The sequence below is a fragment of the chloroplast genome of Glycine max, assembly GCF_000004515.6.
Source record: "Glycine max chloroplast, complete genome".
Taxonomy (NCBI): domain Eukaryota; kingdom Viridiplantae; phylum Streptophyta; class Magnoliopsida; order Fabales; family Fabaceae; genus Glycine; species Glycine max.
Genome location: NC_007942.1, coordinates 37,501 through 62,404, shown reverse-complemented (window position 1 = coordinate 62,404; position 24,904 = coordinate 37,501). Strand labels below are relative to the sequence as shown.

The window sequence follows — 24,904 nt, the reverse complement described above, 5'->3', positions numbered from 1 at the left end:
GCGTAATAACTCACCTGGGATCCACTCGAATTCGTCAAAGAAAGAGTGGATCCCAGGTGAGTTATTAATAATTCTAATCTTTTTTTATTCATATAAACGACTACTTTTTCCGATGTTTCAAAAAACTCCATTTCATTCTTTTTTTTTTTTACAAGTTAATTGAAGAAATTCAATTTGTTTAATCAAATTCCCCAACCCCCTCTCTTTTTATTTGTTCACTACGTATTATATGCAATAAAATATTATATGGCAGAAATATTCTAAGTTGGAAAAAATAGAAACTAAGATATAGGATTTTTCAGGAAGGGGTTAAAAAAGATTATTTTATTGATATTTTTAGAATATTTCTATTTCGACACAAACAAGAAGGAATAGGAATCGGACTCTAGGAAAAGACAAAAAATCCCCCCTAGAGTACCTTTTCCATATTTTAATTGATTTTGTTTCAAATTATCTATCTATATAGATATCTATTTTATGTTTAGTATCGAATCCAATTTTATTGTATTTTACAATCGAAATTTCTATAATAGAACTCTCTATTATAGAAAAATGAAATCTGAAAAAAACAGTGTCATAACCATAATATTCGAATTTTTTGGGGGGTTGAAAAAACAAAGTCAAATAGTCTTCCTGACAATATCCATACTCGAGTTTATTTGTATTACGTTACAAGTAACTCTTTAAATATAGTATAAAAAGACTATACAGAACCAAAGATCTTTTCATAATTTTTTTATTCTATTATACTGATATTATACTGAATAGAATTACATAAATTATCAACAAAAAAATTGAGTTATTTTTATGAGTTTAATATGTTGATAAATATGCGGGACTAGAAATTCATTTCGGACAATTGAACCTTCTCAAATTGTTTCTTCTTAAGAACTAAAAAGATTTGTGCTAAAATAATAGATGCGAAGAAGAACAAGAGACCTTGGACACGTAACGGATCTTGAAGTACTATTTCCGCATCCCCCTGACCAAATCCACCCACATTTGGATTACTTGTTAATGGCTGATCAAGTTTGATAGATTCACCTTCTGAAACAAGAAGTTCTGGTCCTGGAGGTATAATATCAATCACTTCACGCCCATCCAATGCATCCACTATAGTTATTTCGTATCCCCCTTTTTCTTTTCGTATGATTTTTTTTACCATACCCGCTGCTGTAGCATTATACACATTATTATTACTCTTGCTCCCGTCAAGATAAATCTGACCCCTTCCCCTGTTCCCACCTACGTATATAGGATATTTTAAGAAATGAACATCTCTCTTAGTAGTGGGATCCGGGGAAAGAATAGGAAAGGTGATTTCTTTATATTTTTGACCAGGAACAGGGCCTACCACAAGAATATTTTTTTTTGTAGGACGATAGTTTTGAAAAGACAGATTGCCTATCTTCTCTTTAATCTCAGGCGAAATACGATCGGGGGGTGCCAATTCAAAACCTTCCGGTAAAATAAGAACAGCCCCCACATTCAAAGCTCCCTTTTTACCATTAGCAAGAACTTGTTTCACTTGCATATCATAAGGAATTCGAACAACTGCTTCAAATACAGTATCAGGAAGTACCGCTTGTGGAACCTCAATATCCACGGGCTTATTAGCTAAATGGCAATTGGCACAGACAATACGACCGGTTGCTTCTCGGGGATTTTCATAACCCTGCTGTGCAAAAATTGGATATGCGTTTGAAATGGGTGCTCGAATTATTATATATATCATGATCGATATGGAAATGGATCGAGTAATCCCTTCCTTTATACAAGAAAAAGCATTTCTAGTTTGCATGGTCTAATCATTGATCCTGAAAATTTCTACAATAAGATTAGGTAGGTCACTCGCATAGTTCCCTATCCAAGTCGGGGAACCCCTTTTTTCATTTAAGGGGGTTAAAAAGAAGGGAAAAAGCAAAGTTATTTTCTTTTTAGCTAAAAAACTTTAAATTAAAATTTGATAAGTGAATCATTTTGTCAGTCAATCATTCATTGAATGATAAATCACTACAAGTGATGGAGATACGCGATTTAAATAACGAAAAATCCAATATTTTAAAATTGTATCTAAAATGACTGGAAAAGTGGAAACAAGACCAGATATAATTTGATCATTTTGAGCAAATCCAAAATCTTTATAGACGAAACCAATCACTAGTTCCCAACCATGGGTTGAATGGAATCCTATACATAAATCAGTTAATAGAAGAATAGAAAAAGCTTTTATTGTGTCACTTAAATTATATATAAATTCTCGAACCAAAGAGTTAATAAGAACAAGTTCTTGATTACCAAGAATAGAATAACCGCTTAGAATAAAGAAACAAATTATATTTGTCGAGAAGTGCAAAATCGTATTCATACGATCTTCGTTGTGCGTTTTGATTAATTGGATTGTTTCTTTATAGATTCCAGTACGCAGGTTTTGTAGATGTGTTTCCGGACATTCCTTTAACATGTCATCTAAGAAAAACAGTTCTTCAAATTCTATGAATTTTTTTAGAATACTCTTTTCTTTAATATCATTCAAGAAAATTTCGGATTGCCTAGTATTCCACCAATCAATAAACCAAGATTCGAGACTTTTCTTAAATGTGAAAGAGATACACCAGGGCAAAAAGACTATAGATGTAAGATATAGAAGGGGAATGAATGTTTTCTTTTTTGTCATTTTTCGTCTTTATTTAATGAACTCAACTTCATCTCATTCGTCAACTCTATATGATAATAACCTTTCTATCAAGCATAAGTTCTATTACAAGTCATAGAGCTTATAGATAAATCTATATTCTATTCTATCATTTTTTTTACTTGCAGTTCGGGAGTTAGTCCTTGCCTTGTTTAATTTAGAAAAAAGAATACATAAATCGAATAAGAAATCGAAAGAATTCACTGTCAATTCAAATGAAGAAAAAAATGGTGTTTCGAAAGGATATCAATTGCTAAGATTCGAAGAAAAATTATTACTTTTTATGAATACACCAAGGAGCACTTCGGGTTAGGAATATAATAATCGGATTTCTAAATCAAATAACGCCTCATCTATAAAAATGGAAATATTTTGAAAAAAAAAAACGTTTTTTTTTTTCAAAATATTTCAAAAGGTACACAAAATAAATAGGACAATTCTGAAGCTTTTTGTGCAATTTAATTTCTAATTAAGTTCAATTCTCATCAGTAAAAAAGTGGTACACCCAAAAATACAGATAATTCGCCAGCTTTATGTGCAATTTGTGTCCCATTCAAATTATCTTCAATACGAGTCAAGGGAATAAACCCCTGTTCTATGGTTTCCAGATAAACGATACTCTCAAAAGTACTGGTACGAGTAAAAATACCCTCTTCTTTAACTTCTGTTATTATTCTGATGGAGTGAAGCTCGTTCATAGGTATTTCGAGAATAATACGACGATTTTTTCCAGGAAATCCCCAACGAACAAAACGTACCTTTTTCCCTTTTTTATTGAAGATATCAAAACCACCACCTATATCCCAAAAAATAATCGACCCAAAATAAAAACTACTAAAGAGACCCGCGATTCCATAAAAAGCCATCGTGGCCCCTTGTGGAATAAATGGAAAATAAATAAAGTCCGGAATAAAAGAAAAATCACTAATTTTCTCAGAAATAAAGAACAAATCCATACCAAGATAACTGGAAATTGCAACGAACAATAACCCCAATGAACCTAACAAAGTGAAAACGGCCCAAAATAAATTGCTTGTTCTTCGAACCTCCGCCATAGAATATATCAGTACATCGTCTGAGCGAAAGATTATACTCATTACTCTCCTTTTTTTGAATTTAGTATTATAATTGGGGAATAAAAAACCCCAGAATTTTACTTTGTTTTCTGTATCTAAAAAATCTTGTTTTTTTGAACATGAAGAAATAAAGAAGCCATTGCAATTGCCGGAAATACTAGGCCTACTAGAGGAACAAAAATGGAAGGAAAGTTTATCATAAAATGGGTACCTCGATTTACTATTTGTACCTTATATATATTATTTTGATATTTATATAGATTCTTTTTTTTTTTTATTTTTTTATTCTTATTTATATTATTATATAAAGATAGTCTATAATCACTAGAATTTCTATATATTTATACTTAGTATATAATAATTCTAGTGATTATAGCTAAGCCAATATATATCATAATATAATATACCCTTTTCTTATTCAAAGAATTTATGGCTATGCCTTATCATTTTTAGTCAAAGAAAAGAAATTATGGAATTGAAATAACTCACTCAGAACGCCCTTTAAAAGATTACGCGGTACGATTGAATCAAATAAGCCCTTATGGAATAAATATTCAGCTGCTTGTGAACCTTCAGGTACTGCCTTATTCAATGTTTGTTCAATTACTCTTTTACCAGCAAATGCAATATAAGCATTTGGTTCGGCAATAATGATATCCCCCAACATGCCAAAACTAGCAGTTACCCCCCCAGTAGTGGGAGATGTAAGTATGGATACATAGAATAACTTTTTATTTTTTTGATAATCATATAAAGCAGAAGAGATTTTAGCCATTTGGATCAAGCTCAAACTTCCTTCTTGCATACGCGCTCCTCCGGACGCACATACCAGAATAAGAGGTAAAAGTTGATTAGTAGCATATTCTACCAAACGGGTGATTTTCTCACCTACTGCGGATCCCATACTGCCCCCCATAAACTGAAAATCCATAATTCCAATAGCTACAGGAATACCATTTAGTTGACCAGTACCTGTTTGAACAGCCTCAGTTAATCCCGTTTTTCTTTGATAAGAATCAATACGATCTTTATAAGGTTCCTCTTCGGAATGAAATTCAATAGGATCCAGAGAAACCATGTCTTCATCCATAGGATTCCAAGTACCCGAATCAATCGAAAGTTCGATTCTATCTGAACTGCCCATTTTCAAATGATATCCACAGTATTCACAAATATTCATTTTTGATTTAAAAAATTTTTTATAATTTAATCCATAACAATTTTCGCATTCAAGCCACAAATGCTTATATTTTTGACTTTCATCGAGATTATTAGAACTTTCTCCTATAGTGGAATCACTATCATTTGTATCATTCGTACTAGTTATTATACTAGTACTAGAATTATCGCTTTCACTACAATTTCTGCCCTTCAAAAAAATGTAACTATAAAAATAAATATCATTGTATTTGTCAATATCACCTAAATTGAAACTCTCAATGCAACTATCAATGAAACTAGTAATATTATTGTTAAAACTAAATTGAGTCTCATACATGTAATGATCATCATCATTCTTAGAAACAGTATTCAGATCGCTAGAAAAAAAACCTTCCATTTCTAAATAATCCAAATCCCTGTGAATTTTTTTTTCTATATCGGTTAAAATTTTAGGGTCTTCCCTTAGACTGGTATTTTCAATAGGACCAAGACTATCCATTGATTTACTTAATTCACACCTGTATTCTAACTTCCTATTAAACAACATAGAATTAAACCACCATTTTTCCATCGAGTTTTTCCTCTATTTACACAAAAATATAATGAATGTATAGTCATTGGATGAAGAATAAAATAATAGAAATATTCCATTTTGAATATTCTATCTCATGTATTTACTATAAAAAAAGTATATAAATCAAATAACTAGGATTAGTAACTGAAAATAATAAAGAGCGAGTTGGTATTAAAAAGAAATGATAATAAAATCAAAAATAATAAGAAACATTAAAAAAAAAAGTACCTCAATAGGGGTAATCTATTTATCTATTTATAAGTCCAATTACTTCATTTAGTGACTATTTTTTTTCTTTTTCCTATATTCTATCTTTTATCTCTATACATTTTTTCATTTTGTTTTGAAGATCGATGCAAATTTCATTTCTTTTTCTGGCTATAGAAAACTACATCCTATCATTCTATATAAACAACAAGAAATAAGAAAAATTAGGTATGAATAGAACAAGAGAGCGGGGGGATAAAAGAGAAAAGAGTTTTAGAAATCTATATACAAGTCATCCACACCCCCTTTTTTTTATTTCATTAATGGAATTTCGTTTGTTGATTCGAGCTAAGTTCCATAAAAACACCAGCCCTTTTTGAAATGTCCTGAACAGTTCCTGTAGGTTGAGCGCCTCGTTCAAGGAAATATAGAATAACAGGAATATTTAAATAGGTTTGATTCTTTATTGGATCATAAAAACCCACTTTCCGAAGATCTCTTCCCTCTCTTCGAGATCGAACATCGATTGCAACGATTCGATAAACGGCTCATTGGGATAGAGATAGATAAATAATGCACCCCCCCCCTAGAAACGTATAAGAAGTTTTATCCTCGTACGGCTCGAGAAAATAAAAAATTATAATGTATGTAGAAAATTATGATGTCAAATAGATCAATAAAATCATCAAATCAATTAAACTATGACTTAAGTATTTTTCTTTCGTATTTTCTTTTTGAAAAAAAACTCCTCATATTTATAACTCCATAACTCAAATTGGATAATTATCAAATAACTAAAAAGAGAACAAAGCCTTTAGTAGCTATTTCATTTATTGAGTGGTCTCTACTCCCCTTTCTTGCCCGTGTTTCGTTTCTTTATAATTTATTTTTTATAATTTTTGATAATAGAATTGATGAGACAATTTGAAAATGGTATTTACTTGTTCCATGATCTTTTAGCTTTTCTTTGAATCATTGGGTTTAGGCATTACTTCGGGAATCTTCAATCTTTTCAAAAATGGCAGCAACATACCATTTTTTCTTTCTATGAAAGAATCATACAAATAGAAGGTTAATTCCTGCGGCTACACTTTTGATCAAAACAGTTTTACTAATTCCAACCATTTTTTTGAACCTTGCTCAAATTGGATCCTTTCTATTTTTCTATCAAAAATAAACTTACGAAGTTTTTCTAACTTATTAATTTTTACTAACCTTAGATACTTGCCCCTGATAAATGAATAAACTCGAGCTCCATCATGTACTATTTACATCATCAACTTACATCATCAACTGCTTTCCCGTCCCCAAAACAATAAGTTCTAGTGGAACAGAACAAACGATGTCGAGTCAAGAGCATGTTCATTTCTATATACTAGAAAAAATGGCGGATGTAAGAATCCACAGCTAATCTAATCATGTCTTTCAAGTCGCACGTTGCTTTTTACCACATCGTTTCAAACGAAGTTTTACCATAACATTCCTTTAGCTTGGATCCAGTATGTAATTGATTCAATTATGGAATCATGAATAGTCATTGATTCAATCGATACATAATAATCTATCCTTTTTAGGTCAGGGTTTTTCTTCTATATAACGAAAACTTTTTTTAAAGTAAAGACGTAAATGAAAATTAACTCGGTATTTTATCAATCTATTTTCTACTCTCTTTTTAGAATTTGTAAAGTAGAAAAATGGGAATTTAAAAATATTAGAAAAAAAGAAAAAAAAAAATTGAAAAAATTATAAAATTATAATAGATATATATAATGAAATGATTACATTAAAACAATTTTGATACAAAAAAGAAAGTAACAAAAACTCGACTTGTTTTTGAATCCACATATTCGAAAGCAAGTCGATTTAGATTAGAGACGAATAATTCAAAAAGGGGGATAATTTTAATTCTGATATACAATCTGTATTCCAATATGATATACATCATGAATGGATATGCTCTGGGACGGAAGGATTCGAACCTCCGAATAGCGGGACCAAAACCCGTTGCCTTACCACTTGGCCACGCCCCATTTTCGATTTTATACTAATAAACACTATTATTTATATTGGTTGTTCGTCAATTCCAGTTCAAAAATTTCTATAGAAAAATTTGTTGCTAGTATTTTTATATGCGTATCTACATATCTATCTATATCTATCTAGATATAGATAGGATAAGACTCAATTTATTGATCATTACGTACAATTCTATTAAGATATTGTATAGAAGTGTGATTTATTCGATTTTTTTATTTCAGAATAAAAAAAGATTTTGAACTAGATAAGTTCAAATCAAAGAAGGATTTTGGAGGGTTTTATCTTATTTTATTCATTTTTTTTTAGTTTTATTCATAAATTAATATTAATTTCTTTTCCTTTTTATTGTATTTTATATATATATAAAATACAATAAAAATGAAAATTCTAATTAAAAAAAAAACAAAAATAATTTATATTTTCTTAAAGAACAAAATGTTTGTTATGCTTAATATCTTTAATTTGGTCTGTATTTGTATTCACTCCGTCCTTTATTCAAGTAGTTTTTTCTCGGCGAAATTGCCCGAAGCCTACGCTTTCTTGAATCCAATTGTGGATATTATGCCAGTAATACCCTTACTCTTTTTTCTTTTAGCTTTTGTTTGGCAAGCTGCTGTAAGTTTTCGATGATATCTGTAATTTGAGTAATGTCTTAAAAAAAAATTAAGAATTTATCAGAAAACTAAAATTCGAACATTTTAACAATTTAAAAGATCAAATAAGTCTTACAGTGTGAATTATCGATTCCAATATTGAAATTTTTGGATATATACGAAAAAATACGGACCATCTCATCATCTACGTTTTGCCAATTGAGAAATCCTAATCCTATTATTCGATTTGAACCCATCACCAATAGAATACCTAGATTATAGATATGAAAGAATATTTTTGGTAAAAGTAATTATTGATAATTTGTAATAAAAGACTCGACTCTTACTACAAATCCATTTTCGAAACTTATCTTATATATCTCCTCACAAAAATTTAATTTTTTAGAAACTTAGTATTAAAAGAAACAAAATTTGTTGTAATATAAGAGAATCTATTCTCTTTCTTTGTCGTTTTTTAATTATCTTGGAGATTTTATAATGCTTACTCTAAAACTATTTGTTTACACGGTAGTGATATTCTTCGTTTCTCTTTTCATCTTCGGATTCCTATCTAACGATCCAGGACGTAATCCAGGGCGTGAAGAATAAGAAAAAGGTGGATTCTGTGTTTTTCTTGCTTGTGCTGGATTTTAAAATATTTTTAGGATTTTCTTTATTTTAACATCTTTAACTAGTAAATAAAAAAAAATCAAACAAACAAGGAAAACAAAGAAGTTCAACAAAAAATATCAAATTATCAACGGAAAGAGAGGGATTCGAACCCTCGGTACAAAAATTTGTACAACGGATTAGCAATCCGACGCTTTAGTCCACTCAGCCATCTCTCCCCAATTGAAAAATAGAATTACTTTGTTTATGTTATATCACATAAACAAGAAGAGCAAAAAATGGAGCTTGAAAAAAAAAGACTTCTTTTTATCTTATTTTTTATCTTATCTCTTTTTTTTCTATTTGATTTCGATTCATTATTATATTCTATATTCTTCTATTTTTTAGTTTCCTTTTTTCTTTTTCTACAGCCAAAGAGCCCGGCCAGTACCTAGTCGGGCTCTTTTTATTCCCATGAATATTGAATAACAATGATTTATTTGAATTGAATGTACTTTATTCGAAAAAAAAATACCTTCAGCAAAAACAAAATCCAAAAATGTAATTCACCCCGTTTTTCAAATTTCATTAGAAGATACTCTAATTAAACATGTCAATACTCGAATTATTAGAATATTGAATATTATGCCCCTCTATTTCTTTATTGATTTTGTCTGATTGCTTTGTTCGACAAAAGATACAATAATTGTATTGTAGCGGGTATAGTTTAGTGGTAAAAGTGCGATTCGTTCCATGGACCCCTAAATAGTTAAGGGATCCCCCGTTTGATTCATATTCCGATCAAAAACTTTATTTCTTACTTAAAGGGAATCCTTTATACCCTCAATGAATGATTTGCGGTATAATATACATTATCGTAATTTGTATACAAGAAGAATCAATTCTAAATTGACAACTTGAGTTCTAAAATTATGAAACATAAGTTTTTGGAATTGGATCTATAATCCGAATTTTTTTGAGTATGACGAAAGGATCTATGGAGAGATATATAGAAAGTTTCTTTCTAATCGTAACTAAATCTTCCATTTTTTTGTATAGTAGAGATTGAAGCAAAATAGCTATTAAACGATTCTTTTAGTTTACTAGAGACATCTACATTTTTTTAGCTCGACAGAAATTTTATGCTTTTCCTAAAGATTCTATTAAATAGAAATAGAGAACGAAGTAACTAGAAAAAAAACATAGATTATTATAATACTGCTCTTCTAGAGGGATCATCTAAAAAGCAAGATGTTTTAAACTTATTCATACAAAACAAAAAGGCTGACATAGATGTTATGGGTCAATTTTTTGATTTTCCATCTCTTAATTTTTTCTGTAAAGGAGCCGAATGAAACAAAAGTTTCACGTTCGGTTTTGAATTAGAGACGTTAAATTGAAATCAAAATGATGAATCAACGTCGACTATAACCCCTAGCCTTCCAAGCTAACGATGCGGGTTCGATTCCCGCTACCCGCTTATATTCTCTATTTATTCTATTTGAATCTATCTTTTTTCTTATAGAATGAATCTAGAATTTTAAATGAATTTGTCAATTCTTTTTTTTAATTTCTTAATTTAGTTTTAGGTATTTATTTTAGGTATTTATAACAAATTGAATTTTATTTATTTTCTATAAATTTTCTATATCTTTTCTATATATAGAATATAGAATTCCTATATATAGAATATAGAATTCTTTTATTCTTTAACCTTTTTTAGTTAATAAGGTTAAAGAATAAAAGAAAAAAAAAAAAATAGAAGCGTCCATTGTCTAATGGATAGGACAGAGGTCTTCTAAACCTTAGGTATAGGTTCAAATCCTATTGGACGCAAATTGTTTGCATATATTTGCATATATATGCAAATATATGCAATTTATACCTTGTCCTTCTATTTTATTTATTCTATTTTTTTTTTTTTTTTTTCTATTTTCATTCGAATTCATTTTATTTATATATTAATATTATATTCAAATGAAATAAAAAGATATTAAAAGATACTAATTATAAGAATTTGAAAGTGAAATTATAAAGTTATTAAATGATTAATCAATTTTTTTCTACCTGTTCCTGTAGTAAAAAGAGTTCCATCTGTTCTTGAATAGCTTCCTTCAAAAGGACTTCTGCTTCCCCAGTGAATGTCTTGGTAGAAGATATGATTTCTTTGAATTGAGGTTTATTCGTGTTTAAGTAAGCACGTAACTCAACAAGAAATTTCCTTACCTGTCCAATTTCTAATGAATCAAGATAACCATTCGTTCCAGTATAAATAGTTATTATCTGTTCTTCCACGGTAAGAGGAGCTGATTGGGATTGTTTAAGCAACTCGCGCAATCGTTGACCTCTTGCTAATTGATTTTGAGTAGCTTTATCGAGATCAGAAGAGAATTGGGCAAAAGCTTCTAATTCTGCGAATTGTGCTAATTCCAATTTTAATTTACCAGCTACTTGTTTCATGGCTTTAATTTGAGCCGCCGATCCAACTCTGGAAACGGAAATACCTACATTAATAGCGGGTCTGATTCCAGCATTGAATAGATCGGCAGATAAGAATATTTGGCCATCTGTAATGGAAATTACATTAGTAGGAATATAAGCTGAAACATCTCCCGATTGAGTTTCAACTATTGGTAAAGCAGTCATACTTCCTTCGCCTAACTGAGAACTTAATTTAGCGGCTCTTTCCAAAAGACGTGAATGTAAATAAAAAACATCCCCTGGATAAGCTTCGCGACCAGGTGGTCTTCGTAATAGAAGAGACATTTGGCGATAAGCCTGTGCTTGTTTGGAGAGATCGTCATAAATGATTAAAGTGTGACGTTCACGGTACATAAAATATTCAGCCAGAGCTGCTCCTGTATAAGGGGCGAGGTATTGTAATGTAGCTGGAGAATCCGCTGTTTCAGCTACTACAATAGTGTATTCCATTGCTCCTCTTTCTTGTAAGGTATTCACCACTTGAGCCACAGAAGATGCTTTTTGACCAATAGCTACATAAACACATATTACATTTTGTCCCTGTTGATTGAGAATAGTATCTGTGGCTACTGCTGTTTTACCCGTTTGTCTGTCTCCAATAATTAATTCTCGTTGGCCACGTCCTATGGGGATCATCGAATCAATAGCAATAAGTCCTGTTTGGAGAGGCTCATATACGGAACGTCTCGAAATAATACCGGGAGCAGGAGATTCGATTAATCGAGATTCCGAAGCTGAAATTTCTCCTCGACCATCAATTGGTTTAGCCAGGGCATTTATAACACGACCCAAATAAGCCTCACTTACAGGTATCTGAGCAATTCTTCCTGTTGCTTTTACTGAACTTCCCTCTTGTATCATCAAACCATCACCCATTAATACAACACCAACATTTTTGGATTCCAAATTCAAAGCAATGCCTATAGTACCCTCTTCAAATTCCACTAATTCACCCGCCATTACTTCATCAAGACCATAAATACGAGCAATACCGTCGCCTACTTGAAGTACGGTACCCGTATTTACAATTTTTACTTCCGTATTATATTGCTCAATGCGTTCACGGATAATTTTACTAATTTCATCTGCACGAATGGTTACCATGAAAATTTCTTAATTTTATTTTTTTAGAAGAAAAAAATAATGCCTATACTCTATTTTATAATAGAAAGACTAATCAGTTATTTTTTCTTTCATCGTCCCAAACATGCCAATATTAGCACTGACAGTACGTAAATGTAACTCGTTGTTCAAGCAACTCTTTAGAGTTCCTAGAGCTCCCTGTAAGGCTTGTTGTAAAACCCGTTGTCGGACTTGATTAATCACTCTTTGTTGTTCAAAATGAATGGCTTCGTTTTTGTAATTTTCTAATTGTTCCAAAGTCGTATAAATTGAATTAATTAAATTCAATTTTTCTCGTTCGATCTCAGAATAGCCATTCACCCGAAAACGATCTGCTTCCGTTTCGACTTTCCTTAAGCGGGCTTGGGCTTTTTCCAGCTGTTCAATGGCCCCTTCCCGTAATTCTTCTGAGTTTCGAATAGTTCTCAAGATTTTCTGTTTTCGATTATCTAATAAATCACTTAATGAAAGTAGACTCTCTTTCCATTCATTTCAAAATGTCTAGGATCTCTTCCCGAACCAAACATGAATCTTTCGATTCATTTGGCTCTCACACTCAATTACTTATGGGAAATTTACCAATTTTTTATGTAATGAGCCTATCCTCTCTTCGCTATTTTTATTTTTAAAATATTGAAAACAATTACCAATATAAGACCAGAATATTCGGAGGACTCTTCTGACCAAACAAATATATGTCAGCAAAGTTGTTTTTTTTCTTCAAATCCAAAGAATTCTTATTCATTTATACATAGGTCATCGATTACGCATTGTACAAAAGGGAGGGTTAAATTAACCCGTTTTTCAATTTCTTGCCGTAAGTAAATAGGATTCAAGCCATTTTATCGACATGAGTGTTCTATATCGAAAAAAAAATCTAATAATTTTATCGAAACCATTTCATTTCTGTATTAACATAGTGGTAGAAAGAGTACTACACTGCGTCTAGACTTCAAACTATTCACTTTAACCATGGTAATAGTCCAAAATTATTGGTTAATAGAGAATCAAAGTGGATTACCAATAAATCGCGAAATGCTATAGTTCTTAAATATTTTTTCTTAAATTATTGAAAAAATTTCATTAATTCAGAAGTAATTTTCAGAAGTAATTCGCGGGATTATGCACATTTTCTTAGTTATAACTAAAAAGTGCAGTTTGGTTGGATCCAATCTATTCTTTGAAATAAACAACTCGCACACACTCCCTTTCCAAAAAAAACCAATACACCTAACACTACACTAAGATTTATTGGATTTGTTGCTAAAATATCGGTATTAAACCCGAAACTTCCGGCGGATGGCCAGTAGCCCAAACAAAGGAAAGAATCGGTTATATTTTTCATATGATCTCATCTCCTCTTATGAATAGACTAATTATCTTTCTAAGATTCCTATATTAGTTAGATATATATATAGATAGATCTATCTATATATATATATCCATATATTATTTGGATTGGTCAATCAATTGGAAGATTCCCTAAAAGAATGATACTTATTCGAATTAGATACCAGTTCTTATATCCATTGCAAAATCTCTCAAGTTTTAACACTTGAGAAAAATTATCTTAAAAAAAAGGGGGGGTCATTGGACTAAAAAAGAGAAGAAAGAGGGCGAATCAGTATGTGAATTCTTCACCTTTCAATTAGTCCTTCCCCTGTGTTCTTGTCCGAACGGATAAATAATTATAGGAGTGAAATATTAATATAAATAGAATTCGAAAAAGCAAGACCGGTAAAGCAAGTCCACGGAAAAAAGGATATGTATTTCTATTTTTTTAGGATTAAACAAAAGGATTAGCAAATAAAAGTGCTAATGCTACAACCAGTCCATAAATTGTTAAAGCTTCCATAAAAGCCAAACTAAGCAATAAAGTACCTCGTATTTTTCCCTCTGCCTCCGGTTGTCGTGCAATCCCTTCTACAGCTTGCCCTGCAGCAGTGCCTTGACCAACCCCAGGTCCAATAGAAGCAAGCCCTACGGCCAACCCAGCAGCAATAACAGAAGCAGCAGAAATAATTGGATTCATGATAATTTCCTCGTAACCTAAATATAAAATAAAGAAATAGTTAATGATATAATCAACCAATAAATTATGACTTAATTTTTCAATTATCAAGATTTATTCGGTTTAAAGTAATTAATAAGAATTCCGAATTGAAAATAATAATAGTTATTGAACTCTACGAATTACTTCGAGATTTATTTTTTCGTCTCTACCTACATACATAGTTTTTTTTTGTGAATATGTAGAACCTTTGTTCTTATCCTACCTTCAATTTGGAATCATTCTTTGAATTCTTCGTTTTTTTATTCCATTTTTTTAGTCATTGAATATTCAATTCACAATTCGAGATGAAACGGAAAGGCTTTGTTTTTTAATCCCTATCGAAATTTACAGTAGTAGCGGGGCAATTTTAGATATAAAATATTAGTTATTTTATATAATATATATGGATATGGTTAGTTCATATATAACTAGTTCATATAGAATATCCTATCACATATACGTGGGTTTCTTCTATCCTGTAAACCAATTATTTTGTGTTTTAGATTCAATCGAATTCGAAAATCATTCTTTGAAACCTCAAAAGAAAGAGTTGTCTTATAGTGATCCGATTATATACACCCAGTTTGACCCCCCGCACTTATACTTTATTTGTTATCTTGTTTTTTTAAGCTCTCCTCCCCCTTTTATTATTACCCCATATGGATACAATCAATCGAAATAAATTCGTTAGATTTAATTATTGTTTCATAGAAATATTGGAATTTGGGTGATCTAAATGTTATTTTTTGAATTCTCTTTTGGTCAATCGTTGAATTGAATGTAACTGAAACGGGAATCTCCTTTAGTTCTATATAGTATCTTTTTATCACACGCCGTAAACGTAAATATCATACAGAATTCTAATTATGGCTCTTAATTTTTTTATTTATTATTTTTTTTTTGAATATCCAATATATACTAATATATGCTAATATATGCTAATCGAATATCTATCTATATCTATCTACCTATATCTATATAGATATAGGTAGATAGATATAGATGTTTACTAAGTAGATTATATTGAGCCGCAATATATGTGCGGCAAGCTAAACGAAAAGGACTATTTTGTAGAAAACTGGTCAATGATGGCCTTCCATGGATTCACCTATATAAGCCGCAGCTAAAGTAGCAAAAATGAGAGCTTGAATACCGCTTGTGAATAATCCAAGGAACATGACAGGTATAGGAACTACTAAAGGTACTAAAGAAACAAGAACAACAACTACTAATTCATCAGCTAATATATTTCCGAAAAGTCGAAAACTAAGAGATAAGGGTTTTGTGAAATCTTCTAAGATGTTAATCGGTAAAAGGATTGGGGTTGGTTGGATGTATTTATTAAAATAAGCTAATCCTTTTTTTGAAAGACCCGCATAGAAATATGCAATTGATGTAAGTAAAGCTAAAGCAACGGTAGTATTTATATCATTTGTGGGTGCAGCTAACTCCCCGTGAGGTAATTGTATGATTTTCCAAGGTAAAAGAGCCCCCGACCAATTAGAAACAAAAATAAATAGAAACAAAGTTCCAATAAAAGGAACCCACGGACCATATTCTTCTCCAATTTGAGTTTTGCTCACGTCTCGAATGAATTCAAGAACATATTCAAAGAAATTCTGACCGAAAGCGGGAATGGTTTGCAGATTTCGAATAATTAGAATGGCTGAAACCAATAAGAGAGCAATTACAACCCAAGAAGTAATAAGTACTTGGGCATGTACTTGGAAACTCCCTATTTGCCAATAGAAATGTTGACCTACTTCCACAGCAGATATATCATATAATCTTTTTAATGTGTTGATAGAGCATAATAAAACATTCATATTGTCCTGTCCTCTCAAAAAATAAGAACTTGAAGGGGAATTATTTTTATTCAAACATCTCCTTTCCTTTTTTATTTGTCTACTTTCATTTTTTATTTTAAATACCGCGACTAATCACATAAAATTTGTGTTTGTTCTTTTTATATTTATATTATTTATATTTTTATTTTTTGTACAATTTATTACTAGTATAGTAATCGATTCCCTAAATCTATGAACCCCTCCAACTAAATCCAATAATTTTTTTATTTTATTATTAATCAAGAATTTCGTATATAGCTAGAACGGCCCTCACAAATTGCAAATACTAATTTGTTAAGAATTAATCGAATTGAGGCTATAGCATCATCATTAGCTGGAATTGAAATATCGGCGAGGTCCGGGTCACAATTTGTATCGATTAAACAAATTGTTGGAATTTCCAAAGTTATACATTCTCGAAGAGCCGTATATTCTTCTTGTTGATCGACGATTATTACAATATCAGGTAACCCCGTCATATATTTAATGCCGCCAAGATATGTTTCCAAATGAGCTAAATGTCTCTTCAATATAGCGGCATCTCTTTTTGGAAAACTATTGAGTCTCCCCGTCTTTTGTTGCATTCTCAAGTCCCTGAACTTTTGAAGTCGTGTTTCTGTAGTATACCAATTCGTTAACATACCGCCGAGCCACTTTTTATTAACATAATGACACCGAGCTCTTATTGCAGCCCGTGCTACTGAATCCGCTGCTTTTTTTTTTGTACCAACAATTAAGAATTGTTTTCCCTCACTTGCTGCATCAAAAACTAAATCACAAGCTTCTGATAAAAACCGAGCAGTTCTAATAAGATTTGTAATATGAATACCCTTACGCTTTGCAGATATATAAGGTGACATTTTAGGATTCCATTTTCTAGTACCGTGGCCAAAATGAACTCCTGCTTCCATCATCTCTTCCAAGATTATGTTCCAATATCTTTTTGTCATTTATATTTATCCCCACACTTTTCTTTCATTTCAAAATCGAAATTCTATAAATTTTTTGAAATGAAAGAAAGAGACCCGGTATACTGAAATAGAAATAAGTGTTCCAAAGGAACCTTCTCTTCTACCGAAGATTGGCCTTTGATAAATGATCGGGCCATTTTTTCTATTTAATATTTAATATGATTATTCTCTTTATTATCTTTCTTTTATTATACAAAATAAAATGACCGAAGATGAATCCGCTCTTAAGAATCATTATTTTAGGAATTATTAAATACTAGATTGCTGCGATGTATCGCATAAATTCTTTGAAACAAAAAAAAAGAATTCTCTGTGGTGAAACAAAATATCTCTCATTTCGCCCTCAAATAAATTCTTTTTTTTTGTTTCCGAGGTCATCTTGTTATATTGCCTTTGCTTTGAACGGTTCATTATTCTTTTGAATCCGGTACCAACAGGTATCATTCCCCCTAAAACAACGTTCTCTTTCAGACCTTTCAACCAATCTATGCGCCCCCGGAGAGCGGCTTTTGATAAAACTCTAGCAGTTTCTTGAAAACTTGCTTCAGATATGAAACTTTGAGTATTCAGAGATGTTTTTGTTATCCCCAATAATAGAACTCGATAGCAAATCGCCTCTTCTAAGGAACGCCCTGCTCGTTCGGCTCGCAACAATCCAATTAGTTCACCGGGCAAAAAAACATTAGACATTCCATCTTCGGAAACCAAGACTTTTGATGTTATTTGACGCACAATAATTTCTATATGTCTATTATGAATGTGAACTCCCTGGGATCGATAAACTTTTTGAATTTTATTAACCAAAGAAATACGACTTTGCGCTATCGTTAGCTCAGCACCAATCAAGAATCCCCAAGGAATGCCAAGAATTTTTGTTATACGCCCATTCCAAGTATCAACTCTCTTTTCTAGGTTCATCGATATTGAATCAATCGAACGAACTTCTAATACCTGTTCTACTTTTGGAAGACCTTGTGTTATATCACCCGATCTCGATTTTTCATAGATAAATGTAACTAATATATCTCCTTCAGAAAGTATTTCCCCATAATGGCCATGAACCGTTGCTCCAGGAGTCGCCAAATAAGGGTTAGCCGATCTTATTCCTACAGAATCCATTTGAACTGTTAGAATTTGACCCGATTTTAGGTGTGGTGCATTTTTCGTTTGAACTATACATACATTTTCGCAAATAAATTGACCAAGACTCATTATTGTAAACGTTTTTTCACAATAATTATGGTGGAGAAAATGCCAATTCAAATAGAATGGATTTAAAATGATGTTACTACACAGATCAGGTTTATAAATTCTCTCGTTTTCGTCCAGGAAATAATATTGGAATACTTGAAAAGTTTCTTTTAATTTGTCAAGTTGCCCATTTTTAATTATCGAGATCTGATTATGAGTTATTAAACGGTAAAAATCAAAATGGGCAACTTGAGGGGCTATTCCTAAAGGACCTAACGAATTTTTAATTGGAATCATAGCATCTCTTTGAATTTGATTAATTCCCTCTTTTATCCCATTGTAATATTTTCCATGGTTGAATGATCGTATTTGAAAACAATTCGATGATGACAAAATTATCAAAGATCGGCATTTTTCATTTCTATTCAACAACATACGAATAGTTCCATGATTTTTACTAAGTGATTGTTGAATTTTTTCCCTCGAATCAATAGAAAAAAATGGATTGATGGTGGTGCGGTCCGACTCATTATCCAAGATAAATCTTGAACCGGGCGGATTATTCCTTTTTCTTATATATGAAATATGGGATTTCACTAAGTCAATTCTTAAGAAATATCTAACCAAACCTTTTATACTTATTTCAACAAAAGAAGCATGCGCATTTTCTATAGAAGAAAATTTTTTGTCTTGATCCCAATTTAAGACTAAACAAGTCCTAACTAATTGAATACTTGTATCAGAAATTCCCCGAATGGATTTTCCATTTCCAGAAAGAATATAATTAATAACTTTAAGTTCCAGATTATCTCTTTCTTGGAACATATCTTGGGGAAAAAGTTTTACTAAATTGATCCTATCCGCTATTTCATATAAAATTACCGGTCGAACCAAAACAAAATACTTTTTTTTCGTAATTGTGATCCATTGGACATAGATCCAATTTTTCATTTTTTTTTCTTTTGAATTTTTTTTTACCGTTCTTGGTGGTATCAACACGGCACTGTGTCGGGATATCTTATCCATTTCTCCGGGAAAATAGATATCCCCGGAAAATATTTTTAATTCAATCTTTTTTTTTTTCTTCTCCAATCGGACCAATCCCCTTACTCGACTTCTTATATTTAAAGTGATTAGTGTATCTACTTCAACGATACTATTGTTCCGTACCATTATGGAAGAAGATTCTGGTAAAATATGCACTTCCTCGGGAATGAAAAAAAATTGATCTACTTTAATTTGGTATTTTGTCTTAAATTCTTTAACTCCTTGATACTCAATTAAAAAATCCTCTTTTTTAAAAATGGAATTTATACCTATAGTCCTATATTTAGTAATTCCCGAGCTCTGTGTTCGGTATTGAGGATCATCGAAATAAGCAAGAATGCTATTTCTACGAAAAATACCATTGATTGGTATTTCAATCGAGATACTGGAAGCTAACATTAGCTCTTTGTCTCGTTCTTGAATCGATTGGAATTGAAATGGAATAATTAATCTATTTCTCCGCCTCTTTGCTAATAAATCCGTAGTATCATGGAAAATAGTAGGATGTGTAAAATGACAATGATCTATAGATATGATTTGATTAAATATTGAATAATCTGAAATCCTTCTTTCTTTTTTATCAGAAGGATTGAAACGAAACAATTTATGTCTTACTTTTTTTTTACTTGCTAAAAGGTTACAAAAATCTCTTTCTCCAGTAGAAAGATAATGAATGTTCATTTGATCTTGATCTTTTCGGATTGAAAAAGAGACTGAACCGGACCTGTATGATTTTCCTGATAAAATCCATAAATGACTTGTTTTTGGTAAGATATGGACATTACTATATCTAAATTCTGATGCATGGTACACATCGGTACTCCAATGCATTTCTCCTTCTAAGTCAGAATAGACATGTTTTCGAACTTTTTCTTTTAAATTAAAAGTGTATGTTCCTGCGCGAATCTCGGCAATTACTTGTTCTGATTTTACATATTGATTGTTTTGAACTAATAGAAAACTTTTTGGTGGAATAGTCACATTATGTATAATATCACCACTTTCAATAGTAACATACAAATCTATATAACATAGAAAAGCAGGATGCCCATGACGTGTACGTGTAGGATGAACCAAATCTTCATTGAATTGAATTTTTCCATTATAAGGTGCTCGCACCTGTTCTGCAGTACCTCCAGTGAAGACTCCGCCAGTATGAAAAGTTCTTAATGTTAGTTGAGTGCCCGGTTCTCCAATGGATTGGCCCGCAATAATACCTACAGCTTCTCCTAATTCCACCAAGTGACCATGAGTAGGACTTTGGCCATAACACAATCGACAGATCCAAGATGTATTCCTACAGGTAAAGGGAGTTCGGATAGATATTGGTTGGGTTTGAAGGGTTTTAAATCGATTGATAAGTCCAATTCCAATATCTTGATTTCTAACGGCAATGCATCGTGAACCTCTGTATATATCGTCTGCTAATACACGACCAATTAATGTTTGTATCCATATTCTTTCCGGCATCATTCCATTCTGGGTATTCACCGAAATTCCTTGAATGGTACCACAATCCGTTCGACGTACAACAATGTGTTGAACCACTTCAACAAGTCTGCGTGTAAGATATCCAGCATCTGATGTTCGTACAGCAGTATCTACAACCCCTTTACGAGCTCCGTAGCAAGAAATTATATATTCTGTTAAAGAAAGCCCTTCGCGCAAATTGCTTTGAATAGGTAAATCAATCATTTGTCCTTGTGGATCCGACATTAATCCTCTCATACCCACTAATTGGTGTACTTGAGACGCATTTCCTCTAGCTCCCGAAAAGGACATTATATGGACTGGATTAAAGGGGTCGGTCATCCTAAAATTAGGATTCATTTCTTGTCGAAAATATTCACTTGTAGCATACCATATCTCAATGGATTGGCGTAATTTTTCTACTGCATGTACATTCCCATAATGATGATGTTGTTCCAAAATCAAACTTTGTTGTTCAGCATCTTGGACTAGCCATCCTTTAGAAGGTATTGTTAAAAGGTCATCAATTCCTAATGAAATGGATGTATCCGTAGCTTGACGGAATCCCAGAGTCTTTACTTGATCCAGGATATGTGATGTATATGCCATTCCAAAGTGATCTATTAATCTGCTAATAAGTCGTTTAATGGCAGTTCCACCTATCACTTTATTGTGAAAGACTAGATTGGCCCGTTCTGCCATAAGTACCTCCATATTCCACTCAGTGGGATTCGGTTCAACAATGGGTTTGAGTCAATGATTGGAAAACTGCCTTTTCTTTATCTTGATTTGCGTAGAAATTGAAAAACTATGATTTTCGTTAAACCATGAAGACCTGAATTTACATCGGTATCATAAATTTTCTTATCTTAGATACCAACCATCTATATGATCTATATGATTAGATATCATATGATTAGATATCATATGAATAGGCCCGGCAAAAACCTTGTATAGCTTCTTCGATTTCTCGATAAAAAGAAATATGACCAACATTGGTTCGAATGTATATAGAACGAATTTCTTTTTTTGTACTTCTTACTACTAGATAATGCTCATAAATTTCATGATAGGTACCTAAAGATTCATAGTGAACTTCGATAGGAACTTCTCTTGACGAAATAATGCGTTGATCTAGTCGCCACCGGAGCCACAAAGGACTATCGAAGTTTATTCTTTTTTGTTGATAAGCTCCAATTGCATCATAGGAATTACAAAAAAAGGGTTCTTTTTTTTTCGTATACTTATAGTTATTATCTCGAATTCTTTCATTTTTAAGATTTCTAAAATTTCCGCAATTCCGTGGATTATACCTATTTGAATAAATACCTCGACGATTCCCGCTCGTTAATATGTAAAGTCCAATAAGCATATCTTGAGTTGGTACGGAAATAGGATCCCCAATAGCCGGAGACAGGAGGTTCGTATGAGAAAACATAAGTAAACGAGCTTCTGCTTGAGCTTCTAAAGATAAAGGCACATGAACAGCCATTTGATCCCCATCAAAGTCTGCATTGAATCCCTTACAAACTAATGGATGCAAACAAATAGCACGCCCCTCTACTAAAATGGGTTGGAATGCCTGTATACCTAATCTATGCAGAGTCGGCGCTCTATTCAGCAATACGGGATGTCCCTGCATAACTTCTTGAAGTATTTCCCATACAATCGGTTCTTTTTCCCGAATTTTACTCTTAGCAATTCCTATGTTCGAAGCAAAATGTTTTCGAATTAGACCACGAATTAGAAATGTCTGGAAAAGTTCTATTGCTATTTCGCGGGGCAATCCACATCTATGTAATGAAAGTGATGGACCTACAACAATGACAGAACGACCCGAATAATCAACCCGTTTCCCAAGTAGAGTCTCGCGAAATCTTCCCTCTTTGCCCTCAATTATATCAGAAAATGATTTGTAAACCTTATTATGACCGTCCCTCATCGGTTGTCCGCGGATTCCATTATCAAGAAGTGTATCCACGGCTTCTTGTACCAATTTCTCCTGACACATTACTAATTCTCCTGGAGTAGATCTACTTGTTGTTAATAAATCGATAAGAGTATTATTCCGATAGATAACTCTTCTATATAGTTCATTAATATCAGAGCTCATTAGTTTACCCCCATCGATTTGAATAATCGGTCTCAATTCGGGAGGAAGAACTGGTAAAAGACATAAAACCATCCATTCTGGTTCTATATTTGTTCGGAGAAAATGCTTAGCTAATTCTATGCGTCGAACCAAAAAATTCTTTCTTCTTCCAACTTTTCGATCTTCCCATTCGTTTTCATTGTCCGGGGATCCCTCTTCCCCTAATTCTTTCCATTCTATCAACGAAGAATCCATAAGAATTCTCAAATCCAGATCGGCCAATTGTTCTCGGATAGCACCCGCTCCACTTGAAATTTCTCGATTTCGAAATATATCAAAACCTTGGGTAGTAAAAAAAAGTGGTATGCTGTGTTTCCAAGATTGGATTTCATATTCGAATGAACCTCGTAATCGTAAGAAAGTGGGTTTTTTAACTACGGGTCTAGCAAACGAAAAATTGAGATAGGATCCAATCCAATAAGATCTCCCCCTTTCAAAATCGGACGTGAAGGTTTCCTTTCATCCGGCTCAAGTAGTTATACCAAATAAAAAAAACAAAGGGTTTTCACTTTCAAAATCTATAAAAAAACTCTAATCTAAAAGAAAAAGGTTTACTCTTTACTCAAGTTCTCAATAAATACCAATCAACATTTCATTGACATATTCTTTTTTTTTTATTTTCTTAATTATTTATCCAATTCTCAATTAAGGCAGAAAAGAAATGAAAAGTAAAGTTCTTGAGTAGTCTACTCCCCTTCGAATGCGGAATCTTCAAAAATGGATTAATTAAATTAATTAAATAAAAGAGTATCCCGAAATTCATAAGAGATTTATTTGTCTATGTATCATTCCATTCGATCTTTTAGGTCCAAACGTCGCCTCGATGGTTCTGTCAGGATGTCCTTAAGCCTATATGCGATGTATAGACTTCTGCAACCACGATATATTTGCTTATTTGAACATAATTTCAGTTCTTTCTAAAAAAGATGGAATCGCTAATTCTACAAGAAAAAATATTTTTTTTTTCACGAGGTACGTACAGTTAGAAATTTATATTTATAATTTCATATTTTTTGTTACTGAATTGACCATAGACCAATTCCCTTTTTATTAGGGAGTATTCAATACATCCATAATTCTGAGTTTCATGTTACTCATTCCAAGAGACATGTCAGATTCAGGGCATCCCAATTAAATTAAATGGAATGACAGTTTCTCATTCGGAATCTGTACAATAAAAATTTTTATCAAATCACACATCGCAGTATACTAGACTTTCTAATTCCTTTAGAGATTTATCTAAAAGATTTGCGATATAACTAGGAAGACGTTTCAAATACCACACATGAGTTACTAGGCATGCCAGTTTTATATAGCCCATTTGATATCTACGTATCCGAGAATCAATAAATTCTACTCCGCATTGTTCACAAAATTTTGGGTCGTCCTTTTTATCTCTGATTACTCGATAATTTCCACAAGCACAAATCCCACTTTTTATAGGCCCAAAAATTCTTTCACAAAATAATCCATCTTTTTCGGGTTTATTGGTTTTGTAATGAAAAGTATAGGGTTTTGTTACCTCCCCCACTATCTCTCCATTAGGTAGGATTTTTTTTGCCCAAGCACTTATTTGTTGAGGAGAAACTGATCCAATTCGGAGTTGTTGATGTTTATA

The 24,904-nt window shown here is 32.1% G+C and overlaps 14 protein-coding genes and 4 non-coding genes; 4 read left to right on the top strand and 14 right to left on the bottom strand. All coding sequences in view use genetic code 11, as the record gives it.

Moving 5' to 3' along the window:
• Window positions 1-838: 838 nt before the first annotated feature.
• petA (cytochrome f) lies at window positions 839-1,801 on the bottom strand. The gene has a single exon. The coding sequence runs from the start codon at window positions 1,799-1,801 to the stop codon at window positions 839-841; it is 963 nt and encodes a 320-aa protein (YP_538777.1).
• Window positions 1,802-1,987: 186 nt separating this feature from the next.
• cemA (envelope membrane protein) lies at window positions 1,988-2,677 on the bottom strand. The gene has a single exon. It carries the CDS (start codon window positions 2,675-2,677, stop codon window positions 1,988-1,990), a length of 690 nt encoding a protein of 229 aa, YP_538776.1.
• Window positions 2,678-3,866: 1,189 nt separating this feature from the next.
• Window positions 3,867-3,971, bottom strand: psaI (photosystem I subunit VIII). Its single transcript has one exon. It carries the CDS (start codon window positions 3,969-3,971, stop codon window positions 3,867-3,869), a length of 105 nt encoding a protein of 34 aa, YP_538775.1.
• Window positions 3,972-4,204: 233 nt separating this feature from the next.
• On the bottom strand, window positions 4,205-5,503 carry accD (acetyl-CoA carboxylase beta subunit). The gene has a single exon. It carries the CDS (start codon window positions 5,501-5,503, stop codon window positions 4,205-4,207), a length of 1,299 nt encoding a protein of 432 aa, YP_538774.1.
• A 530-nt stretch (window positions 5,504-6,033) lies between these two features.
• rps16 (ribosomal protein S16) lies at window positions 6,034-7,189 on the bottom strand. One transcript has 2 exons: window positions 7,150-7,189; window positions 6,034-6,263 (listed from the first exon to the last, which is right to left on the bottom strand). The coding sequence occupies exons 1-2, from the start codon at window positions 7,187-7,189 to the stop codon at window positions 6,034-6,036; spliced, it is 270 nt and encodes an 89-aa protein (YP_538773.1).
• Window positions 7,190-7,671: 482 nt separating this feature from the next.
• On the bottom strand, window positions 7,672-7,743 carry trnQ-UUG. Its single transcript has one exon. It is a non-coding gene; the product is annotated as a tRNA-Gln (tRNA).
• A 451-nt stretch (window positions 7,744-8,194) lies between these two features.
• On the top strand, window positions 8,195-8,380 carry psbK (photosystem II protein K). The gene has a single exon. It carries the CDS (start codon window positions 8,195-8,197, stop codon window positions 8,378-8,380), a length of 186 nt encoding a protein of 61 aa, YP_538772.1.
• A 461-nt stretch (window positions 8,381-8,841) lies between these two features.
• psbI (photosystem II protein I) lies at window positions 8,842-8,952 on the top strand. Its single transcript has one exon. The coding sequence runs from the start codon at window positions 8,842-8,844 to the stop codon at window positions 8,950-8,952; it is 111 nt and encodes a 36-aa protein (YP_538771.1).
• Window positions 8,953-9,104: 152 nt separating this feature from the next.
• trnS-GCU lies at window positions 9,105-9,191 on the bottom strand. The gene has a single exon. It is a non-coding gene; the product is annotated as a tRNA-Ser (tRNA).
• A 477-nt stretch (window positions 9,192-9,668) lies between these two features.
• On the top strand, window positions 9,669-10,432 carry trnG-UCC. One transcript has 2 exons: window positions 9,669-9,691; window positions 10,384-10,432. It is a non-coding gene; the product is annotated as a tRNA-Gly (tRNA).
• Window positions 10,433-10,716: 284 nt separating this feature from the next.
• Window positions 10,717-10,788, top strand: trnR-UCU. Its single transcript has one exon. It is a non-coding gene; the product is annotated as a tRNA-Arg (tRNA).
• A 216-nt stretch (window positions 10,789-11,004) lies between these two features.
• atpA (ATP synthase CF1 alpha subunit) lies at window positions 11,005-12,537 on the bottom strand. Its single transcript has one exon. It carries the CDS (start codon window positions 12,535-12,537, stop codon window positions 11,005-11,007), a length of 1,533 nt encoding a protein of 510 aa, YP_538770.1.
• A 69-nt stretch (window positions 12,538-12,606) lies between these two features.
• Window positions 12,607-13,900, bottom strand: atpF (ATP synthase CF0 B subunit). One transcript has 2 exons: window positions 13,757-13,900; window positions 12,607-13,020 (listed from the first exon to the last, which is right to left on the bottom strand). Exons 1-2 carry the CDS (start codon window positions 13,898-13,900, stop codon window positions 12,607-12,609), a joined length of 558 nt encoding a protein of 185 aa, YP_538769.1.
• Window positions 13,901-14,341: 441 nt separating this feature from the next.
• atpH (ATP synthase CF0 C subunit) lies at window positions 14,342-14,587 on the bottom strand. The gene has a single exon. It carries the CDS (start codon window positions 14,585-14,587, stop codon window positions 14,342-14,344), a length of 246 nt encoding a protein of 81 aa, YP_538768.1.
• Window positions 14,588-15,690: 1,103 nt separating this feature from the next.
• On the bottom strand, window positions 15,691-16,434 carry atpI (ATP synthase CF0 A subunit). Its single transcript has one exon. The coding sequence runs from the start codon at window positions 16,432-16,434 to the stop codon at window positions 15,691-15,693; it is 744 nt and encodes a 247-aa protein (YP_538767.1).
• A 260-nt stretch (window positions 16,435-16,694) lies between these two features.
• rps2 (ribosomal protein S2) lies at window positions 16,695-17,405 on the bottom strand. The gene has a single exon. It carries the CDS (start codon window positions 17,403-17,405, stop codon window positions 16,695-16,697), a length of 711 nt encoding a protein of 236 aa, YP_538766.1.
• Window positions 17,406-17,675: 270 nt separating this feature from the next.
• rpoC2 (RNA polymerase beta'' subunit) lies at window positions 17,676-21,836 on the bottom strand. The gene has a single exon. The coding sequence runs from the start codon at window positions 21,834-21,836 to the stop codon at window positions 17,676-17,678; it is 4,161 nt and encodes a 1,386-aa protein (YP_538765.1).
• A 214-nt stretch (window positions 21,837-22,050) lies between these two features.
• The window catches only part of rpoC1 (RNA polymerase beta' subunit), a 2,866-nt gene continuing 12 nt past the window's right edge, over window positions 22,051-24,904 (bottom strand). Inside the window, exons 1-2 of one mRNA in view lie at window positions 24,485-24,904; window positions 22,051-23,682 (exon numbers count right to left, since the gene is read on the bottom strand). The exon at window positions 24,485-24,904 is cut by the window's right edge and continues 12 nt beyond it. Coding sequence (YP_538764.1) covers window positions 22,051-23,682; window positions 24,485-24,904 — 2,052 coding nt within the window.